Raw genomic sequence first — 23,143 nt, forward strand, 5'->3', positions numbered from 1 at the left:
AAAAAAATATTATAAGTATTACAAAGGGTATTACATATGTATCTTTTTTTTTCCCCGCCCTTGACAATCCCCTGCCCTCCCTTACCCCCCAGTGTCTTATGTCCATTGGTTTTGCTTATATGCATGCATACAAGTCCTTCGGTTGATCTCTTACTCCCCTCCCTTCTGCCCCCCAACCCTCTCTGGCCTTCCCACTGCAGTTTGACAATCAGTTTGAGGCAGCTCTGCCTCTGTATCTATTATTGTTCAAAAGTTTGTAATGGTCTTTATTATCCATGAATGAGTGAGATCATGTGGTATTTTTCCTTCATTGACTGGCTTATTTCACTTAGCATAATGCTCTCCAGCTCCATCCATGCCGTTGCAAATTGTAAGAGTTCCTTCTTTTTTACAGCAGCATAGTATTCCATCGTGTAGATGTACCACAGTTTTCTAATCCATTCATCTACTGATGGGCACTTAGGCTGTTTCCAAATCTTAGCTATGGTGAATTGTGCTGCTATGAACATAGGGGTGCATATATCCTTTCTGATTGGTGTTTTTGGTTTCTTGGGATATATTCCTAGAAGTGGGATCACAGGGTCAAATGGGAGTTCCATTTCCAGTTTTTTGAGGAAACTCCATACTGTCTTCCATAGTGGCTGCACCAGTCTGCATTCCCACCAGCAGTGCACAAGTGTTCCTTTTTCTCCACATCCTCTCCAGCACTTGTCGTTTGTTGATTTGTTGATGATAGCCATTCTGACAGGTGTGAGATGGTACCTCATTGTTGTTTTGATTTGCATCTCTCGGATGATTAGTGACTTTGAGCATGTTTTCATATGTCTCTTGGCTTTCTGAATGTCCTCTTTTGAAAGGTGTCTATTTAGATCCTTTGCCCATTTTTTGATTGGATTGTTTATCTTCTTTTTGTTAAGTTGTATGAGTTCCCTATAAATTTTGGAGATTAGGCCCTTATCAGATATGACGTTGGCAAATATGTTTTCCCACGCAGTGGGTTTTCTTGTTGTTTTGTTGATGGTTTCTTTTGCTGTGCAGAAGCTTTTTATTTTGATGTAGTCCCATTTGTTCATTTTCTCTTTAGTTTCAACTGCCCTAGGAGCTGTATCAGTGAAGAAATTGCTTTGGCATATGTCTGAGATTTTGTTGCCTTTGGATTCTTCTAGAATTTTTATGGTTTCCTGTCGTACATTTAAGTCCTTTATCCATTTTGAGTTTATTCTTGTGTATGGTGTAAGTTGGTGGTCTAGTTTCATTTTCTTGCATGTATCTGTCCAATTTTCCCAGCACCATTTATTGAAGAGACTGTCTTGACTCCATTGTATGTTCTTGCCTCCTTTGTCAAATATTAATTGAGCGTATTGGTTGGGGCTGATTTCTGGGCTCTCTATTCTATTCCATTGATCTATATGTCTGTTCTTGTGCCAGTACCAGGCAGTTTTGAGAACAGTGGCTTTGTAATACAGCTTGATATCTGGCATTGAGATCCCACCTACTTTGTTCTTTCTCAGGATCGCTGCAGCTATTCGGGGTCTTTTTTTATTCCAGATGAATTTTTGGAGAGTTCGTTCTAGATCTTTGAAGTAGGCCATTGGTATTTTAATGGGAAGTGCGTTGAATTTATAGATTGCTTTGGGTAGTATGGACATTTTAATGATGTTGATTCTACCAATCCAAGAACATGGTATGTTCTTCCATCTCTTTATGTCTTCCTCTATCTCTTTTTTCAATGTCCTGTAGTTTTCTGAGTAGAGGTCTTTTACCTCTTTAGTTAAGTTTATTCCTAGGTAGCTTAATTTTTTTGGTGCGATGGTAAATGGGATTGTTTTTATAATCTCTCTTTCTGAAAGTTCACTATTGGTGTATAGAAATGCCTCAGATTTCTTGGGGTTAATTTTGTATCCTGCTACATTGCCAAATTCATGTATTAAGTCTAGTAGTTTTTTGATGGAGTCTCTAGGGTTTTGTATGTATAATATCATGTCGTCTGCAAATAAGGACAGTTTTACTTCCTCTTTTCCAATTTGGATGCCTTTTATTTCTTCTTCTTGTCTAATTGCAATGGCTAATACTTCCAGTACTATGTTGAACAGGAGTGGTGAGAGTGGGCATCCCTGTCTTGTTCCTGTTTTTAGGGGAAATGGTGTTAGTTTTTGTCCATTGAGTATGATGTTGGCTGTGGGTTTGTCATATATGGCTTTTATTATGTTGAGGTATGATCCTTCTATTCCCACCTTGCTGAGAGTTTTTATCAAAAATGGGTGTTGGATTTTGTCGAATGCTTTTTCTGCATCAATTGATATGACCATGTGGTTTTTTTCTTTCAATTTGTTTATGTGATGTATTACGTTTATTGATTTACGGATGTTGTACCATCCTTGCATCCCTGGGATAAATCCTACTTGGTCATGGTGTATGATCTTTCTGATGTACTGTTGGATCCGATTTGCTAAGATTTTGTTGAGGATTTTGGCATCTATGTTCATGAGGGATATTGGCCTGTAATTCTCTTTCATTGTGTTGTCTTTACCTGGTTTTGGTATTAGGGTGATGCTGACTCCATAGAATGAGCTTGGAAGTGTTCCTTCCTCTTGGATTTTTTGGAATAGTCTGAGGAGGATAGGTTTTAGTTCTTCCTTGAATGTTTGGTAAAACTCCCCTGTGAAGCACTCTGGTCCTGGGCTTTTGTTTGCTGGAAGCTTCTTGATGACTGCTTCAATTTCTTCCATAGTTATTGGCCTGTTGAGATTTTTAGATTCTTCCTGATTGAGTTTTGGAATGTTGTATTTTTCTAGGAATATGTCCATTTCCTCCAGGTTGTCTAATTTGTTGGAGTAGAGTTGTCCATAGTATTATTTAACAATCATTTGTATTTCTGTGGGGTCTGTTGTTATTTTACCTCTATCATTTCTGATTTTGTTTATTTGGGTCCTCTCTCTTTGCTTCTTGGTGAGCCTGGCTAGAGGCTTATCGATCTTGTTTATCCTTTCAAAGAACTAACTCTTGGTTTCATTGATTTTATGTATTTTTTTTGGTGTCTATGTCATTTATTTCTGCTCTAATCTTTATTATCTCCTTCATTCTGCTCACTCTGGACATTTCTTGTTGCTCTCTTTCTAATTCTTTGAGTTGTAGAGTTAGATGATTTACTATCATTTTTTCTTGTTTTTTGAATCGTTCAGGGGCTGCTCCTTGGGTGGCTGTGGCTCCTCAGGCTGCGGTTGCTCCTCGGGCGGTTGTGGTAGCAGTTGCTCCTCAGTTGGCAGCAGCTCCTGTGGTGGGTGCTGTTCACCACTGTGGTGGCTCCTCAGAAAAGGATGAGCTGGTTAAAAAATCAGCTTCTTCACCCTCACTGGTGCAAAGGTCCCGCTTTGGCTTCAGTCCAACCAGACTGTATCCACTGGGTCGACTGGGGCTGGCGTGGGTCAAAAGCCTGCGTTCCTGGTGGGCTGCCGGTCTCTGGGCTGGCCAAGAGCTTGGGTCGCAGGTCCCTCCTGGTGCCCGAGTTCGCAGGGGCTTCTTTGTTGAGATCATTGAGCATCCTAATAACCAGTGTTTTGAACACTTTATCTGATAGATTGCTTGTCTCTGTTTCATTTCGTTCTTTTTCTGGGGCTTTGTACTGGTCTTTAGTTTGGGACGTATTTCTCTATCTCTTCATTTTGGCTGTCTCTGTGTGTTTGTTGCTATGAATTAGGTGAAACAGCAACCTCTCTTGGTCCTGCAGGAGTGACCTTGTGTAGGAGGGCTCCTGTGTAGACTGTGTGTCAGTGTCCTTGGCAGGCCAGTGGGAGCTGGAGCCTGCATGGGCCACAGGGAGTCCCTGGGGGACAGGCCTTATGAAGACCTGGAACTATAGCTGGAATGGAAAGGGCCAAGGAAAGTCCCAGGGGCAAGCTGCACTGGACCCTTGGCAGGGTGGCTGGATTTGTAGCTGGAGTGGACTCAGGCCTCCCAGAGTTCCTGGGCTGAACCACAGCTGCAGGTGGAACCAGCTGAAGGGATCCTGGACGTAAGCTGGGCTGTAGCTGAGGGAGGTATGGTTGCAGGAAGCCACACCTGGGCTGGAGCTGCAGCTAACATGAACTTGAATGTGACTTGAGGAGAGTCTGGGGGTGAGTTACAAGGCTGGAAGCTGGAGCCAGAGCTGCTGCAGGTCAACCTTTCTCTCTCTCCCTCCTTCTCCCTCTCTCTCCCTCTCTCCCTCTCTCTCTCTCCCTTCTTTTCCCTCTCTCCCTCTCTTACTCTCCATCTCTCTCTCTCTCTCTCTCTCTCTCTCTCAGAATCCGTTCGGTCAGCCCCTGTTCTTCTCCAGGGGGGACTGCTCTGTCTGTATGTGTCATTCTATGCGTTGCTGGAGTGGGGAGTGCAGGGTGTTCCCATTCCGCCATCTTGGACCAGAGCCCATGTATGCTTTTTACATCACTTATCATTTATTTATTACAACCCAGGGCTTGGAAGTACTGGCATTCCTCATCTTAAAGCTAAATGAAATGTAAAACTCAGTTCCTCCCTCTCACCAGCCACATTTCCAGTTCTCAGTGGCCACATGTGGACAGCGCAGATCTAGAACTTTTCCACCAGACATTCCATCAGGCAGCGCTACTTAGATGGTGCGTGCTTTGTGAATAACGAGTTTTGTGGCCCTCCATTCAAACCCAGAAATGTCGGATACCACTCTGTTCTATTTCCCCTTGTAGAGATGCACGGCACATTAGCATGGACGCTGACCTGTCCTATACCAAACAACTATCTTACCTCCTCATCTTCCAAACAGCTTTGGCCATGAGCCCAAAGGGTGCTGAGCTGGAAGCCCATAGGATGCCAGTCTTCAATGGAACATGGCTGGGAAACCTTGCATTCCCCAAGTGGACCCCCTCATGTGGGATCCTAGCACCACTGAATGGGGTAACGGAGTCAAGGACTCCCCTGGAAATTTCTGCCACAAGCCCCCTCAGGCAGGACAGAACCGGTGCACCTCCTGCTCGCAGCAGGTGTGTCGAGGGACAAAGCACAGGCTATAAACATCTCCAGGCAAAGGTTCTCCTGCAGTTTTCCTCAGTGCTGGGTACAATGTCTCACCAACCTGACAGGAAGTTCTTTCTTGTGTCTAGCCACAGTCCCTCTTGCTCTCAGTCAGCTGGGCCCTGGCAGCTGAGGCCCATGCTGGAAACACACTGTGAATTTGGGAGACTGATGGCAGCACAGAGGCCACGTTCTCCCCACCCCCATCTTTCCATCAGACAAGGGGACAGTCTCCCCGGCCATGCCAGGCACAGACTGTCCTGCTGTGAGCGAGAAGCCACAGTCTCTTCCCCTCCCCCCTCTTTTCCCTCTGGCCCGTGTTCTGGCCCTCCCTGCCCATTCTTGGGCCGAGCTAGGTGTGGGATGGGACAAAACCAAGAAGCGAGTGAAATATGTTGTTCAAGCATTTGAACTAATTCGGTGCCCCTTCCACACCAGCAACACATCAGAGCCTCGTCCTGCTCCCTCATCTGCTCCGTGGAACAGTCTGAAGCCACACGCCTGGGCACATGTGCCTGGCAAGCAGGAGGGGATGGAGACTTCTAGATTTAGGGCACCGTGCACAGTGGTGAGCTCCGTGTGCTCACTAACCCTCCCCACAGTCCTCTGAGGTCAGGATTATGCCAGCTGCCTTCTGGGAACATTGACATTTGCAGAAGCAAAGCCCGCACCCAAGGCATCAGCTGGTGGAGAGGAAGTGATGCCCATGGAAATGGGTTTTTATCTTGTTTTTTGATAGAAGGGTCCTCTGCCTTCATGTGGGCATTTGCGTCATTGCCCTCTGGCCCTGTCCAACCCTGGCAGTGTCTTTCACAGCCTCTCCATCACCCTCCACCCCCACTGGCCCCCTGCCTTCCACATCCCAAAGCCAGCCTTTCTCCTTCCCAGAACATCAGGCCACATCCCGTCAGGGCTGTGGGGTCCTCTCATCCGGAGCTGGACTTGGAAGGACCCCTGCTGGGCCAGGGCCCTTCTGGAGCCGAGGGGTGGGTGGGGGTGGAAGGCAAGCCAGGGAGAGAGCAGCTCCGACCTCTGTGGCAGCTGCCTCTGGTAAACCCCTTAGTTCCATTAAACAGGGAGAAATGGAGAGGACGACAATTGAAGCATATCAAATGCACCGAAACACTCCTAATATGTTTAAAGTGACCGAACCACACTTTCTCATCTGCAAGTTTCTTCCACTGCCTAGAATTTTTAAAACATCCTCTTGTGATTCATAGAATTAGAGAAACTGTGCGCTAGAAGGACGTCAACATTCTTCTAGCTCAACTTCCAGCCACGGGTTTGGGTTTAATCCCTGGGCAGCCTCTTCAGAGGCTCAGCCCTTCCCGACTGCCTGCAGCGCCCGGGCTCATCCCTCCTGCCGCTGCCGCTGCACCACTGGCATCTTGAACAGAGGCTCTTCCTCAGGCTGAGCGAGGCCTGTGCTTGTTCCTGGAGTGGTTCCCACGGCTGCTGGGGACCAGAGTGTCTTCCTCATTCCCTCTGCTGCCCCTCCAGGCACTGCAGCTCCCTGGGCTGTTAGGATGTGGGGGCGCTGTCTGTGGCCCACAGTCTCTAGTTCTGTCAGTCACTAAGTACCCCAAGCCCTGCCTCGCATGAGGGATGTGCAGAGAAGTGTGAGTGGGACTCCTTCACATGGTGAAATAGTGTATGTGTGTGCATATTGTAATATGTAACATACCGGAGGCCCGGTGCACAAAATTCATGCACGGGAGGGGGTGGGTCCCTCAGCCCGGCCTGCACCCTCTCCAATCCGGGACCCCTTGGGGTATGTCTGACTGCCAGTTTAGGCAGGGATTGGGCCTAAACTAGCAGTCTGACATCCCTCTCGCAATCTGGGACCACTGACTCCTAACCGCTCACCTGCCAGCCTGCCTGATTGCCCCTAACCTCTCTGCCTGCCTGCCTGATCCCCCTAACTGCTCTCCCCTGCCAGCCCGGTCCCCCCTAACTGCTCTCCCCTGCTGACCTGATTGCCCCTAACTGCCTCTGCCTCAGCCCCTGCCACCGTGGCTTTGTCCGGAAGGATGTCCAGTCTAATTAGCATATTACCCTTTTATTAGTATAGACTAAGGCCCGGTGCACGAAATTCATGCTCCGGCAGGGTCCCTAGGCCTGGCCGGCAATCAGGGCTGATCTGTGGGGTGACGGGGGTGGTGGTGATCAGGGCCCCTGCTCACACCAGCCTTGGCTGGCCTGGCACCACCCACTCACTGGCCCCACCCCCTGCCACTGCTGCCGGTCGCCTCCTTCTGCGGGGCAACCGGCGGGGTGATCAGGGGGGCCCCCAATTACACCCGCCTTGGCTGGCCTGGTGTCGCCCACTCACTGGCCCCACCCCCTGCCACCACCACTGGTTGGGGCCTGTGAGGTGGGGAAAGCTCCTGCATTGAGCATCTGGCCCCTGGTGGTCAGTGCACATCATAGGGACCGGTCGTTCTGCCAGTCATTATGCCATTCAGTCGATTTGCATATTAGAGTTTTATATAGAAAGATATACCTAAGTAGATGCTATAAAATAGTTTAACTGAATCCTGAAAAGAATAAAAAAGATACCTACTAAGAAGGGATCAATTTAAAAGAGAGCAGAGCCTAGCAGCCATTTCTGCACAGGGGCCTCTCACACAAACTGCACTTCCCTGGGAGAAGGTTCTGCACTGAGCTGCCAGCTGATTCCCTCTCATGAAGCAGTTCCTGGAATCCTAGTTCGACCAATATGGCTGAGGTTTTCCCCATTCAATCGGAGCTGCACAGGTCTGACCAATCAGAGCATCTCTATTCTGATCAATTAGAACAGTGCCTTTGGACCAGTCAAATGTGAGGATCTGGTGTTCTCATTTGCATGAGGACGGACCAATCAGGGACCAGAAGCTGGGACTTCTGTCCATATACTAGCAGCCAGCGCCCCTCTGGCTTGGAGTGCACTTTCCATAGCAGCTGGAGGCTGCCTTTCTCAGGCTGCAACTGAAGCACTGGAGACATCTCAGAGATGTCTCACTGGAGCCAAGCAGAGTGCACTAGCAGCACAGAGCAAAGCCAGGCAGACTGGCGTGGCCTGGCATGGAGCGGATGGAGCAGGCAGACTGGCGTGGCCTGGCATGGAGCGGATGGAGCAGGCAGACTGGTGTGGACTGGCATGGAGCGGATGGAGCAGGCAGACTGGCGTGGCCTGGCATGGAGCGGATGGAGCAGGCAGACTGGCGTGGCCTGGCATGGAGCGGATGGAGCAGGCAGACTGGCGTGGCCTGGCATGGAGCGGATGGAGCAGGCAGACTGGCGTGGCCTGGCATGGAGCGGATGGAGCAGGCAGACTGGCGTGGCCTGGCATGGAGCGGATGGAGCAGGCAGACTGGCGTGGCCTGGCATGGAGCGGATGGAGCAGGCAGACTGGCGTGGCCTGGCATGGAGCGGATGGAGCAGGCAGACTGGTGTGGACTGGCATGGAGCGGGTGGAGCAGGCAGACTGGCGTGGCCTGGCATGGAGCGGGTGGAGCAGGCAGACTGGTGTGGCCTGGCATGGAGCGGGTGGAGCGGGCAGACTGGCGTGGCCTGGCGTGGAGCGGGTGGAGCAGGCAGACTGGCGTGGCCTGGCGTGGAGCGGGTGGAGCAGGCAGACTGGCGTGGCCTGGCGTGGAGCGGGTGGAGCAGGCAGACTGGCGTGGCCTGGCGTGGAGCGGGTGGAGCAGGCAGACTGGCGTGGCCTGGCGTGGAGCGGGTGGAGCAGGCAGACTGGCGTGGCCTGGCGTGGAGCGGGTGGAGCAGGCAGACTGGCGTGGCCTGGCGTGGAGCGGGTGGAGCAGGCAGACTGGCGTGGCCTGGCGTGGAGCGGGTGGAGCAGGCAGACTGGCGTGGCCTGGCGTGGAGCGGATGGAGCAGGCAGACTGGTGTGGACTGGCATGGAGCGGGTGGAGCAGACAGACTGGTGTGGAGATGGTGGAGCGGGCAGAGCTGCCTGCTGAAAAAGGCCTAGGCCCTGGAAGCCTCACGGGGTGGCCTCCCGGCCCTGCGATAGCACTCTATTACTGCTGAGCTATTTGCACTAAATAAGGTTTTCGTCTTCCCCACACCCCAAATTGGTGATTCCTGTTGGTGTTGAATTGGCGTCATTGGTCATCAGTTGACATAACTAAGGGCTGTGTTTTGTGGGCAGGATGATAAGTTTTGTAAGAGGTGGAAGACTGTGTGAAGGGTGGCTGAGCTATGAAGGTGGGAGGGAGAGGAGTGGAAACTGGATTTGCGAAGCACCTTCCAGGTGACAGACACTGTTCTGCTTCCTCTCACTAACCCTGTGAGACAGTTACTCTCCCTATTTCCAGATGAGCACCCTGAGGCCAGAGGGCGGAGGAAGTGCCCACATTGCCTGCAGCTGCAGGAGAGCTGGGGTTAATCCCCAGACTTTGTGCTCTCTTTGCTGCTCAGCTGGGGTCCAGGCTGGAGAAAGGAGTGAGCTCTGGGAGACCCTGGGTGGGATGCGGCCCTCCCAGGCTCACTGCCCTCCCCTGCCCGCCCTCCCCTGAGCCTCAGCTGGATGAGATGGGGTTGATGCTGCTTCTTTGTTTAAAGTGCAGTCAGTGGAGGGCATGCCGGGTGGTGCCTGGAGCGGGGTCCTCAGTGTATGTGGTCTCTGGGAGGCTCTTTTCCCCAGGAGCTCAGACCCCAGTGTATGTGGCCTCTGGGAGGAGTGTCACCCTGCTGTCACCGCAGGCTTTCCTGTCTCGTTCCATTGAATTTCATTGCCAAGACTGAATGATCCCAGGGCATTTGGCCTCTTTCCCAGCCACGCTCCAAAGATTCTTCTGCTACATCCAGGTCCCCCGCGACGCCTCCCCCTCCCCCTGCAGCTGTGTGCTCCCTCCCGCCCACACCTGCAGGTCTTTCCTGAGTCAAGGAGATGCCAAGACCCAGGTCCTCTGTGGCCTCCTTGGAAAGGGGGGCTCCAGGCCTTTGTGCAGGCGAGGTTGTGCTTTTCCATCAGCAACAAGGAAGATGTGGTGAATACTCTCCATGTACTTACAGGACACAATGCGGGGCCCCTAGAAAACCCGGCATTCGGGCCATGAAAGAATAGGGACATGAGCTGAACTTTCCTATAGACTTAGTTCCTGGGACCTAAGCTCCTGGAGGGCAGGGTCTGTACCTGCTCCATCTTCTCTTCTGGGTTTTGTGGGCCAGTGCCTGGCACGTGGGGTGTGCAGGGTGAATTTGGTTCAAGACTTCTACTCTCTCCCCTCTCGCGTTCTGCCTCACTGAGCCACGCCTTTTGAGCTCTTGTGTGGATGAGTAAATACAGGAGAAGTGACATGGATGCTACATATTCCAGTTCCCAGCGAGCTTTCCTAAAGGACCTCCTTGAGCTCTGGCCTGTTATACCCATTTTACAGATGAAGATGGAGCCTCGAAGAGGTTAGGTGACTTCTCAAGGTCACAGAGCCAGTGAGGGCTGACCTTGAGCTTGAATCCAGACCTGCATCAGGGACTGGCAGCAAGTGCCCACCACCCTCATTGCCCTGGAGGCCGGTGGAGAGGGGCTTTGAGGGGCACAGACCACAGTGGCTCTTTACAGTCCGTGTCCTGTGGGGAGGAAGGAAAGGCAACCCCATTCCGTGGCTGCTCAGGTGGCCGTTCCAGGCTTCCCCTCCCCACCCCACGCCCAGCCTCCAGCCCCTGGAATGCTGCTCAGGCCCCATGAGGGCAGAGGTCGCCCACCTCCTGGAGCCCCCGTCTCCCTCATGCCAGGCCCTTGGGCTCCATCTGCTACTTTTGCCCTGTTCACATCCGGAGAAGACGCCCTGGGCCGGCCTAGGCTCTGTGCCTGCTGCCTTCTGTGTGTTCTGTCCTCAGAGGCAGCCTGGCCTATGGGAAGAGGGCTGGATGGTGAGGAGAACATGGGACTCAGCCCAGCTGGCTCCCTGGTCGCCAGGCAAGGCTGCCACCTCTAACAAAAAGAGGAGGGCATGTGACCCTCTTCCCAGCTCCGACTCTCGCTAACCTTTTGATCCTCAAGGGTCAAGAGGGTGAGTTACCTGAGCAGGGCGGGTCTCTGAATGTCTCATGACATTCCTGCATTTTTGGTCCCTTCAGCCAGGATGGAAACAGGAGCGTGGGGGCCTCTGCCTGGTCAGAAAGCCAGGCCTTCCCTCTAAGGCACTGCCTGCAGCCTCAGGCTCTCTGTGCTGTGGACTTACGGTGCCTTGTCGCATTGCTGTGAGTGCTGACAGGAGATGGACCTCGTAAAATGTTCAGCCAATTACCTGGAACATAACAAGGATTTAATAAATGTTACTTCTGAGCTTTAAAGAGCAAATGCCTATAGGTCTATTCCATTGGGCTTGAGCCACTGTATTCCCAGGAGACCTGCACACTCTGCTGGCCTGCCTTAAAGACCTTAAAGACAGAGCAGAATTATGACCATTTGTCTCATTCACACATTCTGGACTCTCTCCTTCCATCCCTGCCCCAGGCAGGTAGCAGTGACAGGAGAGGGGGTGGGGAGGAGGGGCCCTTAGAGCGGTCCAGTCTTCCTGTTCTGTTCTGGGCCCCACGATTGCCTGCTGGGGTGGCAGCTTGAAGCCTGTTCTTTTAAAGCTATAATAACACTGTCTGATGCAGCCACTGTGCCCTGAGGAGTTCTCAGTGTTTGCAAGACCTGTTTTCTGGGCCTTGTGATCATGAGGGACCGGGGCCCGTCCCCCACAATGCAGACAAAGGCTGTTGAGAGCTGGATGTAACGGTTAGGAGGGTTTTCTGTGTGCACCCTTGGGCCCAAGTGTCTCATGTGCCTCATCTAATCCTCGCCACGGCCCTGGGAGCTGGCCGCTGTTGCTGCTCTCATCTCTCAGATGAAGAAACTGAGGCCAAGGGAGCTGGCGACATGAACAGGTCACACAGTGAGCAAGTGGCTAAGTTAGGGCAAGAAGCCCAGGCCTGGTCCCTGAGCCCAGGGCTGCCTGCTGGCCAGTGCTGCCCAAGGGCCAGGAGCAAGTGGGGGCTCTGTCTGCCTGGAGGGAGCCCCAGGAGAGGGGGGCTCTGTCTGCCTGGGGGGAGCCCCAGGAGAGGGTGGGGGCTCTGTCTGCCTGGGGGGAGTGTATTGTCTACCTTATAGGAGCTTCCCAGGGGAGTCAGGGGGGCCATGGAAGCATAGGAGCATGTTTTATTGAAGAGGGGATACTTGAAGCCCAAAACAGCTAAGAAACTTGCTCAGGCAAAGATGCACTTGCTGGGCCACCTGCCAATAGCAGGCCCTGGAGGGTGGCCTACTCCTGCTCCAGTGGGTCCCAGGCGGCATGCGGACCCTCAGGGTCTTCGTCCTCTCTCCCATCCAGGCCTTTTAAACCTGGAGAAGCTGCTCCGGCAATTCCTTATCTCCAAGGACACACTCTCAGTCCGGATGCTGGATGACACCAGGGACCCCACCCCACTCCTCAAAGAGATTCGGGACGACAAGACAGCCACCGTCATCGTCCACGCCAGTGCCTCTGTGTCCCACACCATCCTCCTGAAGGTGCGTCCCTCCTCCCCATCCTCCTGAAGGTACGTCCCTCCTCCCCATCCTCCTGAAGGTACGTCCCTCCTCCCCATCCTCCTGAAGGTACGTCCCTCCTCCCCATCCTCCTGAAGGTACGTCCCTCCTCCCCATCCTCCTGAAGGTACGTCCCTCCTCCCCATCCTCCTGAAGGTACGTCCCTCCTCCCCATCCTCCTGAAGGTACGTCCCTCCTCCCCATCCTCCTGAAGGTACGTCCCTCCTCCCCATCCTCCTGAAGGTACGTCCCTCCTCCCCATCCTCCTGAAGGTACGTCCCTCCTCCCCATCCTCCTGAAGGTACGTCCCTCCTCCCCATCCTCCTGAAGGTACGTCCCTCCTCCCCATCCTCCTGAAGGTACGTCCCTCCTCCCCATCCTCCTGAAGGTACGTCCCTCCTCCCCATCCTCCTGAAGGTACGTCCCTCCTCCCCATCCTCCTGAAGGTACGTCCCTCCTCCCCATCCTCCTGAAGGTACGTCCCTCCTCCCCATCCTCCTGAAGGTACGTCCCTCCTCCCCATCCTCCTGAAGGTACGTCCCTCCTCCCCATCCTCCTGAAGGTACGTCCCTCCTCCCCATCCTCCTGAAGGTACGTCCCTCCTCCCCATCCTCCTGAAGGTACGTCCCTCCTCCCCATCCTCCTGAAGGTGCATCCCTCCTCCCCATCCTCCTGAAGGTGTGTCCCTCCTCCCCCATCCTACTGAAGGTGCATCCCTCCTCCCCATCCTCCTGAAGGTGGGCGCCCTCCTCCCCATCCTCCTGAAGGTGCATCCCTCCTCCCCATCCTCCTGAAGGGGGGCGCCCTCCTCCCCATCCTCCTGAAGGTGCATCCCTCCTCCCCATCCTCCTGAAGGGGGGCGCCCTCCTCCCCATCCTCCTGAAGGTGCATCCCTCCTCCCCATCCTCCTGAAGGGGGGCGCCCTCCTCCCCATCCTCCTGAAGGTGCATCCCTCCTCCCCATCCTCCTGAAGGGGGGCGCCCTCCTCCCCATCCTCCTGAAGGTGCATCCCTCCTCCCCATCCTCCTGAAGGGGGGCGCCCTCCTCCCCATCCTCCTGAAGGTGCATCCCTCCTCCCCATCCTCCTGAAGGGGGGCGCCCTCCTCCCCATCCTCCTGAAGGTGCATCCCTCCTCCCCATCCTCCTGAAGGGGGGCGCCCTCCTCCCCATCCTCCTGAAGGTGCATCCCTCCTCCCCATCCTCCTGAAGGGGGGCGCCCTCCTCCCCATCCTCCTGAAGGTGCATCCCTCCTCCCCATCCTCCTGAAGGGGGGCGCCCTCCTCCCCATCCTCCTGAAGGTGCATCCCTCCTCCCCATCCTCCTGAAGGGGGGCGCCCTCCTCCCCATCCTCCTGAAGGTGCATCCCTCCTCCCCATCCTCCTGAAGGGGGGCGCCCTCCTCCCCATCCTCCTGAAGGTGCATCCCTCCTCCCCATCCTCCTGAAGGGGGGCGCCCTCCTCCCCATCCTCCTGAAGGTGCATCCCTCCTCCCCATCCTCCTGAAGGGGGGCGCCCTCCTCCCCATCCTCCTGAAGGTGCATCCCTCCTCCCCATCCTCCTGAAGGGGGGCGCCCTCCTCCCCATCCTCCTGAAGGTGCATCCCTCCTCCCCATCCTCCTGAAGGGGGGCGCCCTCCTCCCCATCCTCCTGAAGGTGCATCCCTCCTCCCCATCCTCCTGAAGGGGGGCGCCCTCCTCCCCATCCTCCTGAAGGTGCGTCCCTCCTCCCCCATCCTCCTGAAGGTACGTCCCTCCTCCCCATCCTCCTGAAGGTGGGTGTCCCTCCCCCTCCCTCGGAGCCTGTACTCTGCTCCCTCCGTGCTGGGGTGTCCTCCTGGCCAACGCTCAAGGAGCCCTGGGCTGGGCCTGAGCCCGTACAAACCTCTGTGCGCCTCAGTTCCCGTGGACACTCCTGAGGGCTGCCGGGAGAAAGCAGGTAATGGCGATGTCCTAGGGACACTGAGCTGCTGCAGGAGGGCAACCACCAACCAAGACACTGGCCAGTGAGATCCCGCCAGGGCTCTGGGGGAGTCCCTGGGTCTCTAGAGGGTTTGGGGTGATGGGGTGGGATGTCTGACCAGTAGTACAGAAGGATTCTCATGTGTGGACACCCAGGGCAGTCACAACTGTGTGCACTGCTGAACACAGGCCTGCATGCGACCTTACACAGGTGCCCTGGTCACCAGGGCCACTGTGTGGTTTCCCAGTGTGGTCTGCTCGGTGACTGCATGAGGTGGGTGTGATATGCCCACTTCACAGATGAGGAAACTGAGGCTCCAGGAGAGGATCAGCCTGGCCCATGGGCCAGCCCTGGGAGCAGAGCCAGGCCTGCACCAGTTTCCCTGCCCACAGTGGGCTCTCCTGACCACCTGACACAGGCCTCACTCAGGACCTGCACACAGGGAAGCTGGGCCTCTGTGAGGCCCATGCCAGGGAGACAGAGACAGACACGCAGCAAGGCCAGCTGCCTGGGCATCTGTGCTGGCACACAGCTGGAGACTACTGGGCAGCCTCGGCGTCTCTGGGCACCAGTCCTGGGCCAGGCATGCACCCCAAACAGAGTGGGCCTGACTTGGAGCTCCTCCCAACTTGCAGCAGCTCCCCAACCTCACCAGGCCCAGTGGCCTCTCCCTATGAGATTTTAGCTGCACATCTAAAAGCATCACCTTCAGCCCCAGGAGCACGTTCACTCCACCAGGCTGGGAGGAGCCGCAGACACAGTGACCTCTCTTCCTCCTCCGCCCTCCCTCTCTCCCAGCCTCCCCTCCCCAGCTAGTTTTTGTCTCCAAGTTCACAAGAGACGCGAATGCATTCTGAGTACCGAGGGTTATTTCTTCAGCCTATTGCTATAATAATTTCTCACAGCTCAAACCTATGTCTGTCTATGTGCATATACCCAATTCTCTCTCTCTCTCTCTCTCTCTCTCTCTCTCTCTCTCACACACACACACACACACACACACACAGACACACACACACACAAGTTTTCTCCCTTCCTCCTCTTTCTTCTCTTATGTCTGGGACTAGGATCAATGAAGTCATCATGGAAAAAGCTCCTCTAAGTTTTAGGACATAAGAAATCCAGGCTGAGGAGTCCTCAGGAAGAGGGGGGGTATGAGCCTCCTGGCAGAGGGCAGATCGGCATGCACCCCTTGCAGTAGCCAGGGTCTGGCAGTCCCTGGGAAGCCTCCGGGACAGCCCTGGCCCAGCAGTGCCTCACGGTTTCCCGCAGCTGCATTTGGTCTCTCTCTCTGAAATGGTATGTGTAGTTTATTGTTGAAATTCAGGAAGGTACAGAAAAGCACAGGGAAGAAAATAGAAAGTATTCACAGTTCCATTACCCAGAGACTACCACTGTTAAATTCTGATGTCTATTCTTTCTGTCTTTATAGACTCATTTCCCCCAAAATTATCACCCCACACATACTCTCCTGTAACCTGCTTTTTTCTGCTTAATTATATGCCATGCATTTCCCCATGCCATGACATATTTTTCTATGAATATTTCAATAGCTGCATCATTTGCTATCATAATGTATTATACTTTATTTAACTACCAGAGGCCCAGTGCATAAAAATTCATGCACTAGAGGGGAGTCCCTAAGCCTGGCCTGCCCCCTCTCACAGTCCGGGAGCCCTCAGGGGCGGGAGGCGACCCAGTGATCAGGGGAAGGTGACGCCCCATCACAGCTCTGCTGCTGCCACTGCCGGCAGCGCAAGCCTTGGCCGGCCCTGGTTACCTATGCCTCGGGCAGCTCTGGGTGGCTGGGGGGCTGAGGGGAGTGGGCGCTGCCATCTTTTAGGGTGGGGCAGTCAATTAGCATATTCCCTCCTTATTGGCTGTGGGCACCGTCATCTTTGTGACGATGTGAGGGGCAATTAGCATATTCCCTCTTTATTAGATAAGACTAGAGGCCTGGTGCACAAAATTCGTGCACTGGGGGGGGGGTTGTCCCTCAGCCCAGCCTGCACCCTCTCCAATTTGGGATCCCTCGGGGAATGTCCGACTGTGGGTTTAGGCCCGATAGGGATCAGGCCTAAACTAGCAGTCAGACATCCCTCTCACAATCTGGGACTGCTGGCTCCCACCCGCTCCCCTGCCTGCCTGCCTGATTGCTCCTACCCCCTTCTGCCTGCCGGCCTGATCCCCCCCTAACCACTCCCCTGCCAGCCTGACTGACGCCTAACTGCTCCCCTGCTGGCCCGATTGCCCCCAACTGCCCTCCCCCACCACCCTGGTTGCCCCCAACTGCCCTCTCCTGCCAGCCTGATCTCGCCCTCAACTCCCCTCCCCTGCTGGCCTGATCTTGCTCCTAACTGCCCACCCCTGCTGGCCTGATTGCCCCTAACTGCCTCTGCCTGCCTCATCGCCCCTAACTGCCCTCCCCTGCCAGCCTGATCTCGCCCCCAGTGGCCCTCCCCTGCTGGCCTGATCGTCCCTAACAGCCTCTGCCTCGGCCCTCACCACCATGGCTTTGTCTGGAAGGAAGTCGGACGTCCGGAAGATGGCTGGTTGACCTGGTCTCCTTAGCATATTACCCTTTTATTAGTATAGATTGCTTTATTATTGGAGATGCAGGCTAGTTTTAACCTTTTTCTGTATAAAGAATGTTACACACATTCACAAATACTCTCCTGGCATAGATTTCTAGAAGTGGAATTACTGAGTGAAAGGTATGCACGTTTGAAGGATATCGATATGATTGCCTTTTAGAAAGTCCATAACAATTGAGAGTCCTACCAGCTGTGTGGGTGTCTTATGGCAACCTTGCCAATGCCACCTATTGTCATTTAAGATGATTTTTAATGTTTTAATGCCTGTGCTTTTGAAGGACAGTTGGCCTGTGAAGGTCATTAGTAGCAAAGGGTTCTGCAGGGCCAGCGGCAGTTTCCCGAGACCACTTACTGGCTGCGGCCCTGTGACCTGGGAGCCACACTGACCAGCATGACCAGAGAGGCACCGCAAAGCCTGCGCCCTTTGTTCCCAGGTGACTTCCTAGTGGCCCCGGCAGCAGGCCTGGCACCAGGCCTGGGTCAGCCCCATGCTCCCCAGGCCCCACGCTCCCCGGGCCCCACGCTCCCCTGCACAGAATGAGAGCCAGCCTTGAGGGCCCTCAGGAGGGGGGGCTCAGTGGGCAAGGCAGCGTGAGCAGAGAGCACAAGGCGCTCTGGGACCCTGTGCGCTGCTGAGCCTGGCCCCGAGCGTGGCTGCATCTGCTGCCTCTCAATTTCAGGAGGATTTGCAGGGTAAGCCCTCCTCTTATCGAGTGGCTGTTCCGGCAGTGACTTTTATATTTACAGAGAACTCAGTCCTAAAAACCAAGCCTCTCTTGTCTTTTATCTATAGTACAGCAGACTTCACAAAATGTGTTTAACCATCTAACAGTGCTCCCTCTCGGCCTCCTGCCCCAGCCCACTCCTGCCTCCAGGTGGCTGCCACCAGCCTGGGCAGTGGGGAGGGGTGGGGGCAGGCATCTTGACACATCATCCTCTCAGAAGAGGAGGAGCAAACGGAGCTTTGCTGGGGAAGTGAGGGCCTCAACTAGGAGCCTTGAGCTCCATCATGACCCCACATGCCCCTGCCCAGTCACGCGGGCTCTGCACGGCATCTCCACTGGAGTGGTGGCAATGTCATTACCCAGCCTGCTCTTCAGGGAGATGGGGTGTCCTTCAAGAATGCCCCCAGGGTTATGGGCGTTACTCGGGGGGTAAACAGGAAAGTGGGATCATCACAGGGTGTTTCTCCCCGGCACCTCCCTAGTCATGACAGTGGCCAGAGAGGAAGGCACATTAGGAACCTGCCATCTGTGGAGGGAGGGACGGGCCTGGGGAGCTGGGCTTATTTACTGGATCTGCTCGTTGGTTTTGAGAGTATCACACACAGCCGGGCACACTGCCCCCGGGAGGGTGGTGAGGAGCATGCATGACTGCTGCAGAGATGAGACCAAAGGGAGGCTGTGCTGAAGCCGCCGTCTCGCCCTGCGGGGACACCACACTGTGTGCTGTGGTCCAGGTTGAGGCGTGTCCCGTCCCGACAGCTTGGTTCTCACTAATGCAGAAGCCAGGCCAGGCGTCTTGTCTCCTTGCATTCTGACACGTGTGGGGTTCATTGGGAATTGCCTTTAACCCACAGCCTCTCTGGGTACACCTTGGCTCCTGAGAAAATTGTGTCAGAATTTCCAGCAGGATTTCCATTCATATTGCAGTCCTTTGGGAGGTGGGGGGACCTGGCTTTACTGTCAGCGTCTCCATCCATGAGGCCTAGTTATAGGGCCTCTGGTGTTGCGGTTCCTCCGCTGTCAGACGGGGAGGCAATGCCGCCTCCTCAGTTCGCCCAAGTGAGACGAGTCCCCGGCTCAGCACCGCGGCTGTGGCTCAGCCACTGCCATTGCTAGCAGGTGTGGAGGTGATCGTCACAGCCTGGCTTGTTACCTGCTTCGTTCTCCTTACAGTCGTTTTGCTTTCCAGGATTCCTGCTCCTATCCTGCTCCTGTTGTGCATGACGACAGCAGCTGCTTTGCGAGTCACTGCGTGGGTGGGAGTGGGGCGGAGGTGGGGAGACCTGCTCTAGAGGCCAGTGATTTTGTGCCCCGTCCTTCAAGGTCAAGGGCAAAATAAGAACAGATCCCAATGTTCTCCTCTGCCTGGAGCGAAGGCCAGTGAGCCGGACAAGCAGCAGACGCGGACCGCTCGCTGCTCCTCCACTTCCAGTGGACATCGCTTTTCTCTCTAATCTCCTTCTCTTCCCTTTGCAGGCAGCTGAGCTAGGGATGGTGTCAGCCTATTACACGTACATCTTCACTAATCTGGTAAGACATTTCACAGCCCACTTCCTTGGCATGGAGAGTGTCCTTAGTCAGGGGCGGGGGGGGGGGGGGTACAGAATGAAGCCCAGGAGGTGGGGACAGGAAAATAGAAGCAGAGGCCAGCCCAATAGGCAGGGTGTTCTAGGAACATGGAAGTTCAAGAACTACTGCATTCTCACTCACCTCGACGACTCTTCGTCTTGGGAGAGCGGGGATTTGAAGAGTCTGACCCTCCGTCCAAGTGCCACGTACTACACAGCACAGCCTCCCCTGGGAGAGGCGTGCCCTGGAGGTGGGGACAGGAAAATAGAAGCAGAGGCCAGCCCAATAGGCAGGGTGTTCTAGGAACATGGAAGTTCAAGAACTACTGCATTCTCACTCACCTCGACGACTCTTCGTCTTGGGAGAGCGGGGATTTGAAGAGTCTGACCCTCCGTCCAAGTGCCACGTACTACACAGCACAGCCTCCCCTGGGAGAGGCGTGCCCTGGGAGGCCCGGCTGCTGGCTGCCGGTCCCCACCCCGCCAGAGCCCGGTGCTGGTTCCTGCAGGACAGTGAGGCCACAGCAAGTGCACGTGGCCCGAGGTGTCATCGCTGATGCACCGTCAGAGACCGTGTCTTCCAACCCCCACTTTGCAGATGAGAAAGAAGTCGGTAGACATTTTACTGGGTGAGGTGGAGGCACCAACTTTGCCACCTACCAACTCTGTGCCCTCCAGCCAGTGCCGAGCCTCGGTCTGTAAAACAGGGTAAGAGCAGCTGCGTCATGGAGTTGCTGCATTTTAAAAAGATGTGATTTAATGTATGTGGAAGCGTTTTGAAATTGTGAATCAGTAAGAAGAGAGAAAGGTTGTTATGAAGTACAGGCACTCAACTAGAGAGAAGAAGAACGTCAGAGAATGGGTTTTTAGAAGAATTTTATAGCTTTTTATGTGAAATAAAATAAAAGAACCACAGGAAGTCACAAAGGAAATGCACCCAGTTTCTTCCAGGTGTGACATCTTATTTAATTACAATAACATCAAAACCAGGATAGCAAATGGCACATCTCTCAAAATGTGTAGATTTGTGTAACTCCCACTGCAATCAAGATACAAAACTATTTAATCACCACAAAAATCTCCCTTGTGCTACTATTTATAACCTCACCACCACCCTGATCCCCACTCTCCCTACTCTGTTCTCTATTTCTGTTGTTTTATAGCTTCAAGGATGCTATTTGATGCAATCACACAGTGACCTTTTGAGGTTAACTGTTGTCACTCCCAGCACCGTGCCCTTGAGAATCACCAGGTTGTTATGTGAGTCCATCGTCTGTTCCTTATCCATGCTGACTGAACTTTTGGTGTGGATGTACCCACCTATTGAGACACATTTTGGTTGCTTCCAGTTTCTGGCTGCTACCAATAGAGCCGTCATAGCAGTCATTCAGAGAAGAAGTCTGTTTTATTTTATAAATGAATGACATCTTGAGATCACTCAAGTGGCTCCTTCATCTAGATGTGCTTTTGATGTTTCAGGCGCTGCATCAGGAATTAGGGATTAAAATGGGAGTAAGAAACTAAATTTGCCTTGGAAAATGCAAAGTATCCATTGTGCAAAGTGGTAAATTCTATTAGATGTGTACAAAATGGTCTACACCCTAAAGCGGGGGCCACTCAATCAACCTGGGGCAGGCTTTGGAGGAGGAGGAGGAAGAGGAGGAGCATGAGGAGGAGGAAGAGGAGGAGCATGAGGAGGGGGAAGAAAAGGAGGAGGAGGAGGAAGAGGGGGAGGAGGAAGAGGAGCATGAGGAGGGGGAAGAAAAGGAGGAGGAGGAGGAGCATGAGGAGGAGGAAGAGGAGGAGCATGACGAGGAGGAGGAAGAGGGGGAGGAGGAAGAAGAGGAGGAGGAGGAGGAAGAAGAAGAGGAGGAGAAAGAGGAGGACTAGGAGAAGGAGGAGGAGGAGGAAAGAAGGCCCCATAGAAGCAGATTTTAAGCTGCTCTCTGAAAGTCCGTGGGGCTTTTCTAGATAAGCAAGGAAGGAAGAAGGTTCTGGGACAGGAACCACACACCCACGTGGCTGGGGGTTTAAAGGCACATGGCAAGCCCAGGGAAAAGGGTCTCACTTGAACCACATGGGCTGCTCTAGGGCGGCCCTGCAGGTGATCGTTGTTAATTGCTTAACTACATCTCTCCATGAAAATAACCATTAGAAGATATGAAGCGGATACAAGTATGTTAGTGAGCAGAATCTCACCTCACAGATTTAACTCTTAAATCTTAAGGAGGAAAAGGTTACATAAAAGTTAAACTTTCTTGGTCAGCGTATGTGATAGGATACGTCCCCCGGGGTGCAGGGACGGGGTCTGGGCATTGCCCTGTGCGGCGTGGGTGGTGCCTGCCCAGGAAACGCCGGGCTGCGCGGTCCTGTTCTTGTCCAGCAGTTGGGGTCCTATGAGCAGCGCTGAGTGCAGGCGGCTGTGGGCCTGTTCACACTGACGCCTCCACCGGCCTCTGCTCCCAGAGCTGAAAGCCCCTGAAGAACCCCGGGGGCCTCTTTCCCACAATGGGGTTCGCTCCCCAGCCGTCGCCCAGCTCCCCACACTCCTGTCCCCTGCTGGACTGGCTTCCTGGAAGTCCAGCCCCGTGTGAAGACCTCACACAGCACACGTGCAACTACAGAGTGCTGTCGGGGCGAGCAGCACCAGGTCCAGCGCCAGAATCCCCCACAGGCCCCACCCCTCAGCATGTCAAACGCCAGGCCCTTCTCTGCTTATGTGTATACTTTTTCTATCTAACACGGCTGTACATTAGAGCATGTGGAAGGGAGAAAGGATTAGATGATTCCCAGAGCAAGACGAAAGCTTTTGCTTAAAGTAAGGAGGCACGAGGGGAGCCCTGAAAGTGGGCAGGAGAGGAAAGAGAGAGTAAAATGCAGTTGTGTCCCGTTTGGGGAGCCTGGGGAGGAGAGAGGAGGGAGCCGGAGGCCAGGGCTGCTGCTTGTGCCAGGCAGCCAGGGCTGCTCCCCAGGAAGCAGAGAAGGATGCTGGGAAGCAGGGCGACATGGGGGTGACCTCGTGGGGGGAGGCCAGGGGTGGTTTTTCTGGTGGAAAAGCACTGGCCTGTGAAGTCAGGAGACCGAGCAAGCGCCCCTCTGTTGGGCTCACTGGGTGCCTTGGAGAGTCACACTGATGAGCTGAGCCCCGTCCTCTCATGTGTAACCTGGGGCCGCTGTGAGGATGAGGGAGATTGCATTACAACACTTCCCGCTTTCCAAGAGCATTTCTCCTCGTGGGTGGGCACAGGCCAGGGGAGCTCTGGGAGCATGCGTCCGAGTTCTCTGGACCTGGAGCTAACAAGGGTGACACCGTCTGAGCACCTGGGAGGGGAAGCAGAGCAGGAACTGCAGCAGTGATGGTGGTGGTGTAATAGTCCGGGAAACAGAGGCAATGCCATTGCAAAGGTCAGTGAGAGTCTGGAAGCCCCTCAGGGCCTGGGCTTTCTGGAATGGACAGACCCTCTGTTAGGAGTAAAGAAACTATTTTGAAGTCCATTCTTTCTGCCAGTTGCAGTGGGAGTCTTGGGCTAGAGCAGAGTGGGCCAGGCTTCATAAAGAGGGTAATGCACCTGGCCAGTGTGGCTCAGGAGTTGAGCATCAACCTATGAACCAGGAAATAGTGGTTCAATTCCCCGCCAGAGCATATGCCTGGGTTGCAGGCTCGATCCCCAGTAGGGGGAATGCAGGAGGCAGCCAATCAATGATTCTCTCTCATCATTGATGTTTCCATCTCTCTCTCCCTCTCCCTTCC

General features: G+C 54.1%; 1 protein-coding gene across 6 annotated transcripts in view; it reads left to right on the forward strand.

Moving 5' to 3' along the window:
- Positions 1-23,143, forward strand: part of GRIK4 (glutamate receptor, ionotropic, kainate 4) — a 271,548-nt gene that overhangs the window by 152,954 nt on the left and 95,451 nt on the right. For all 6 annotated transcript variants that reach the window (XM_014541801.1, XM_014541793.1, XM_014541818.1 and 3 more), the window contains 2 exons: positions 12,351-12,529; positions 19,301-19,354. In XM_014541801.1, the coding sequence (XP_014397287.1) occupies positions 12,351-12,529; positions 19,301-19,354 (233 nt within the window). The remainder of the gene's footprint in view (positions 1-12,350; positions 12,530-19,300; positions 19,355-23,143) is intronic.

The sequence above is a fragment of the Myotis brandtii genome, unplaced genomic scaffold (genome assembly GCF_000412655.1).
Source record: "Myotis brandtii unplaced genomic scaffold, ASM41265v1 scaffold1074, whole genome shotgun sequence".
In the NCBI taxonomy this organism is placed as follows: Eukaryota; Metazoa; Chordata; class Mammalia; order Chiroptera; family Vespertilionidae; genus Myotis; species Myotis brandtii.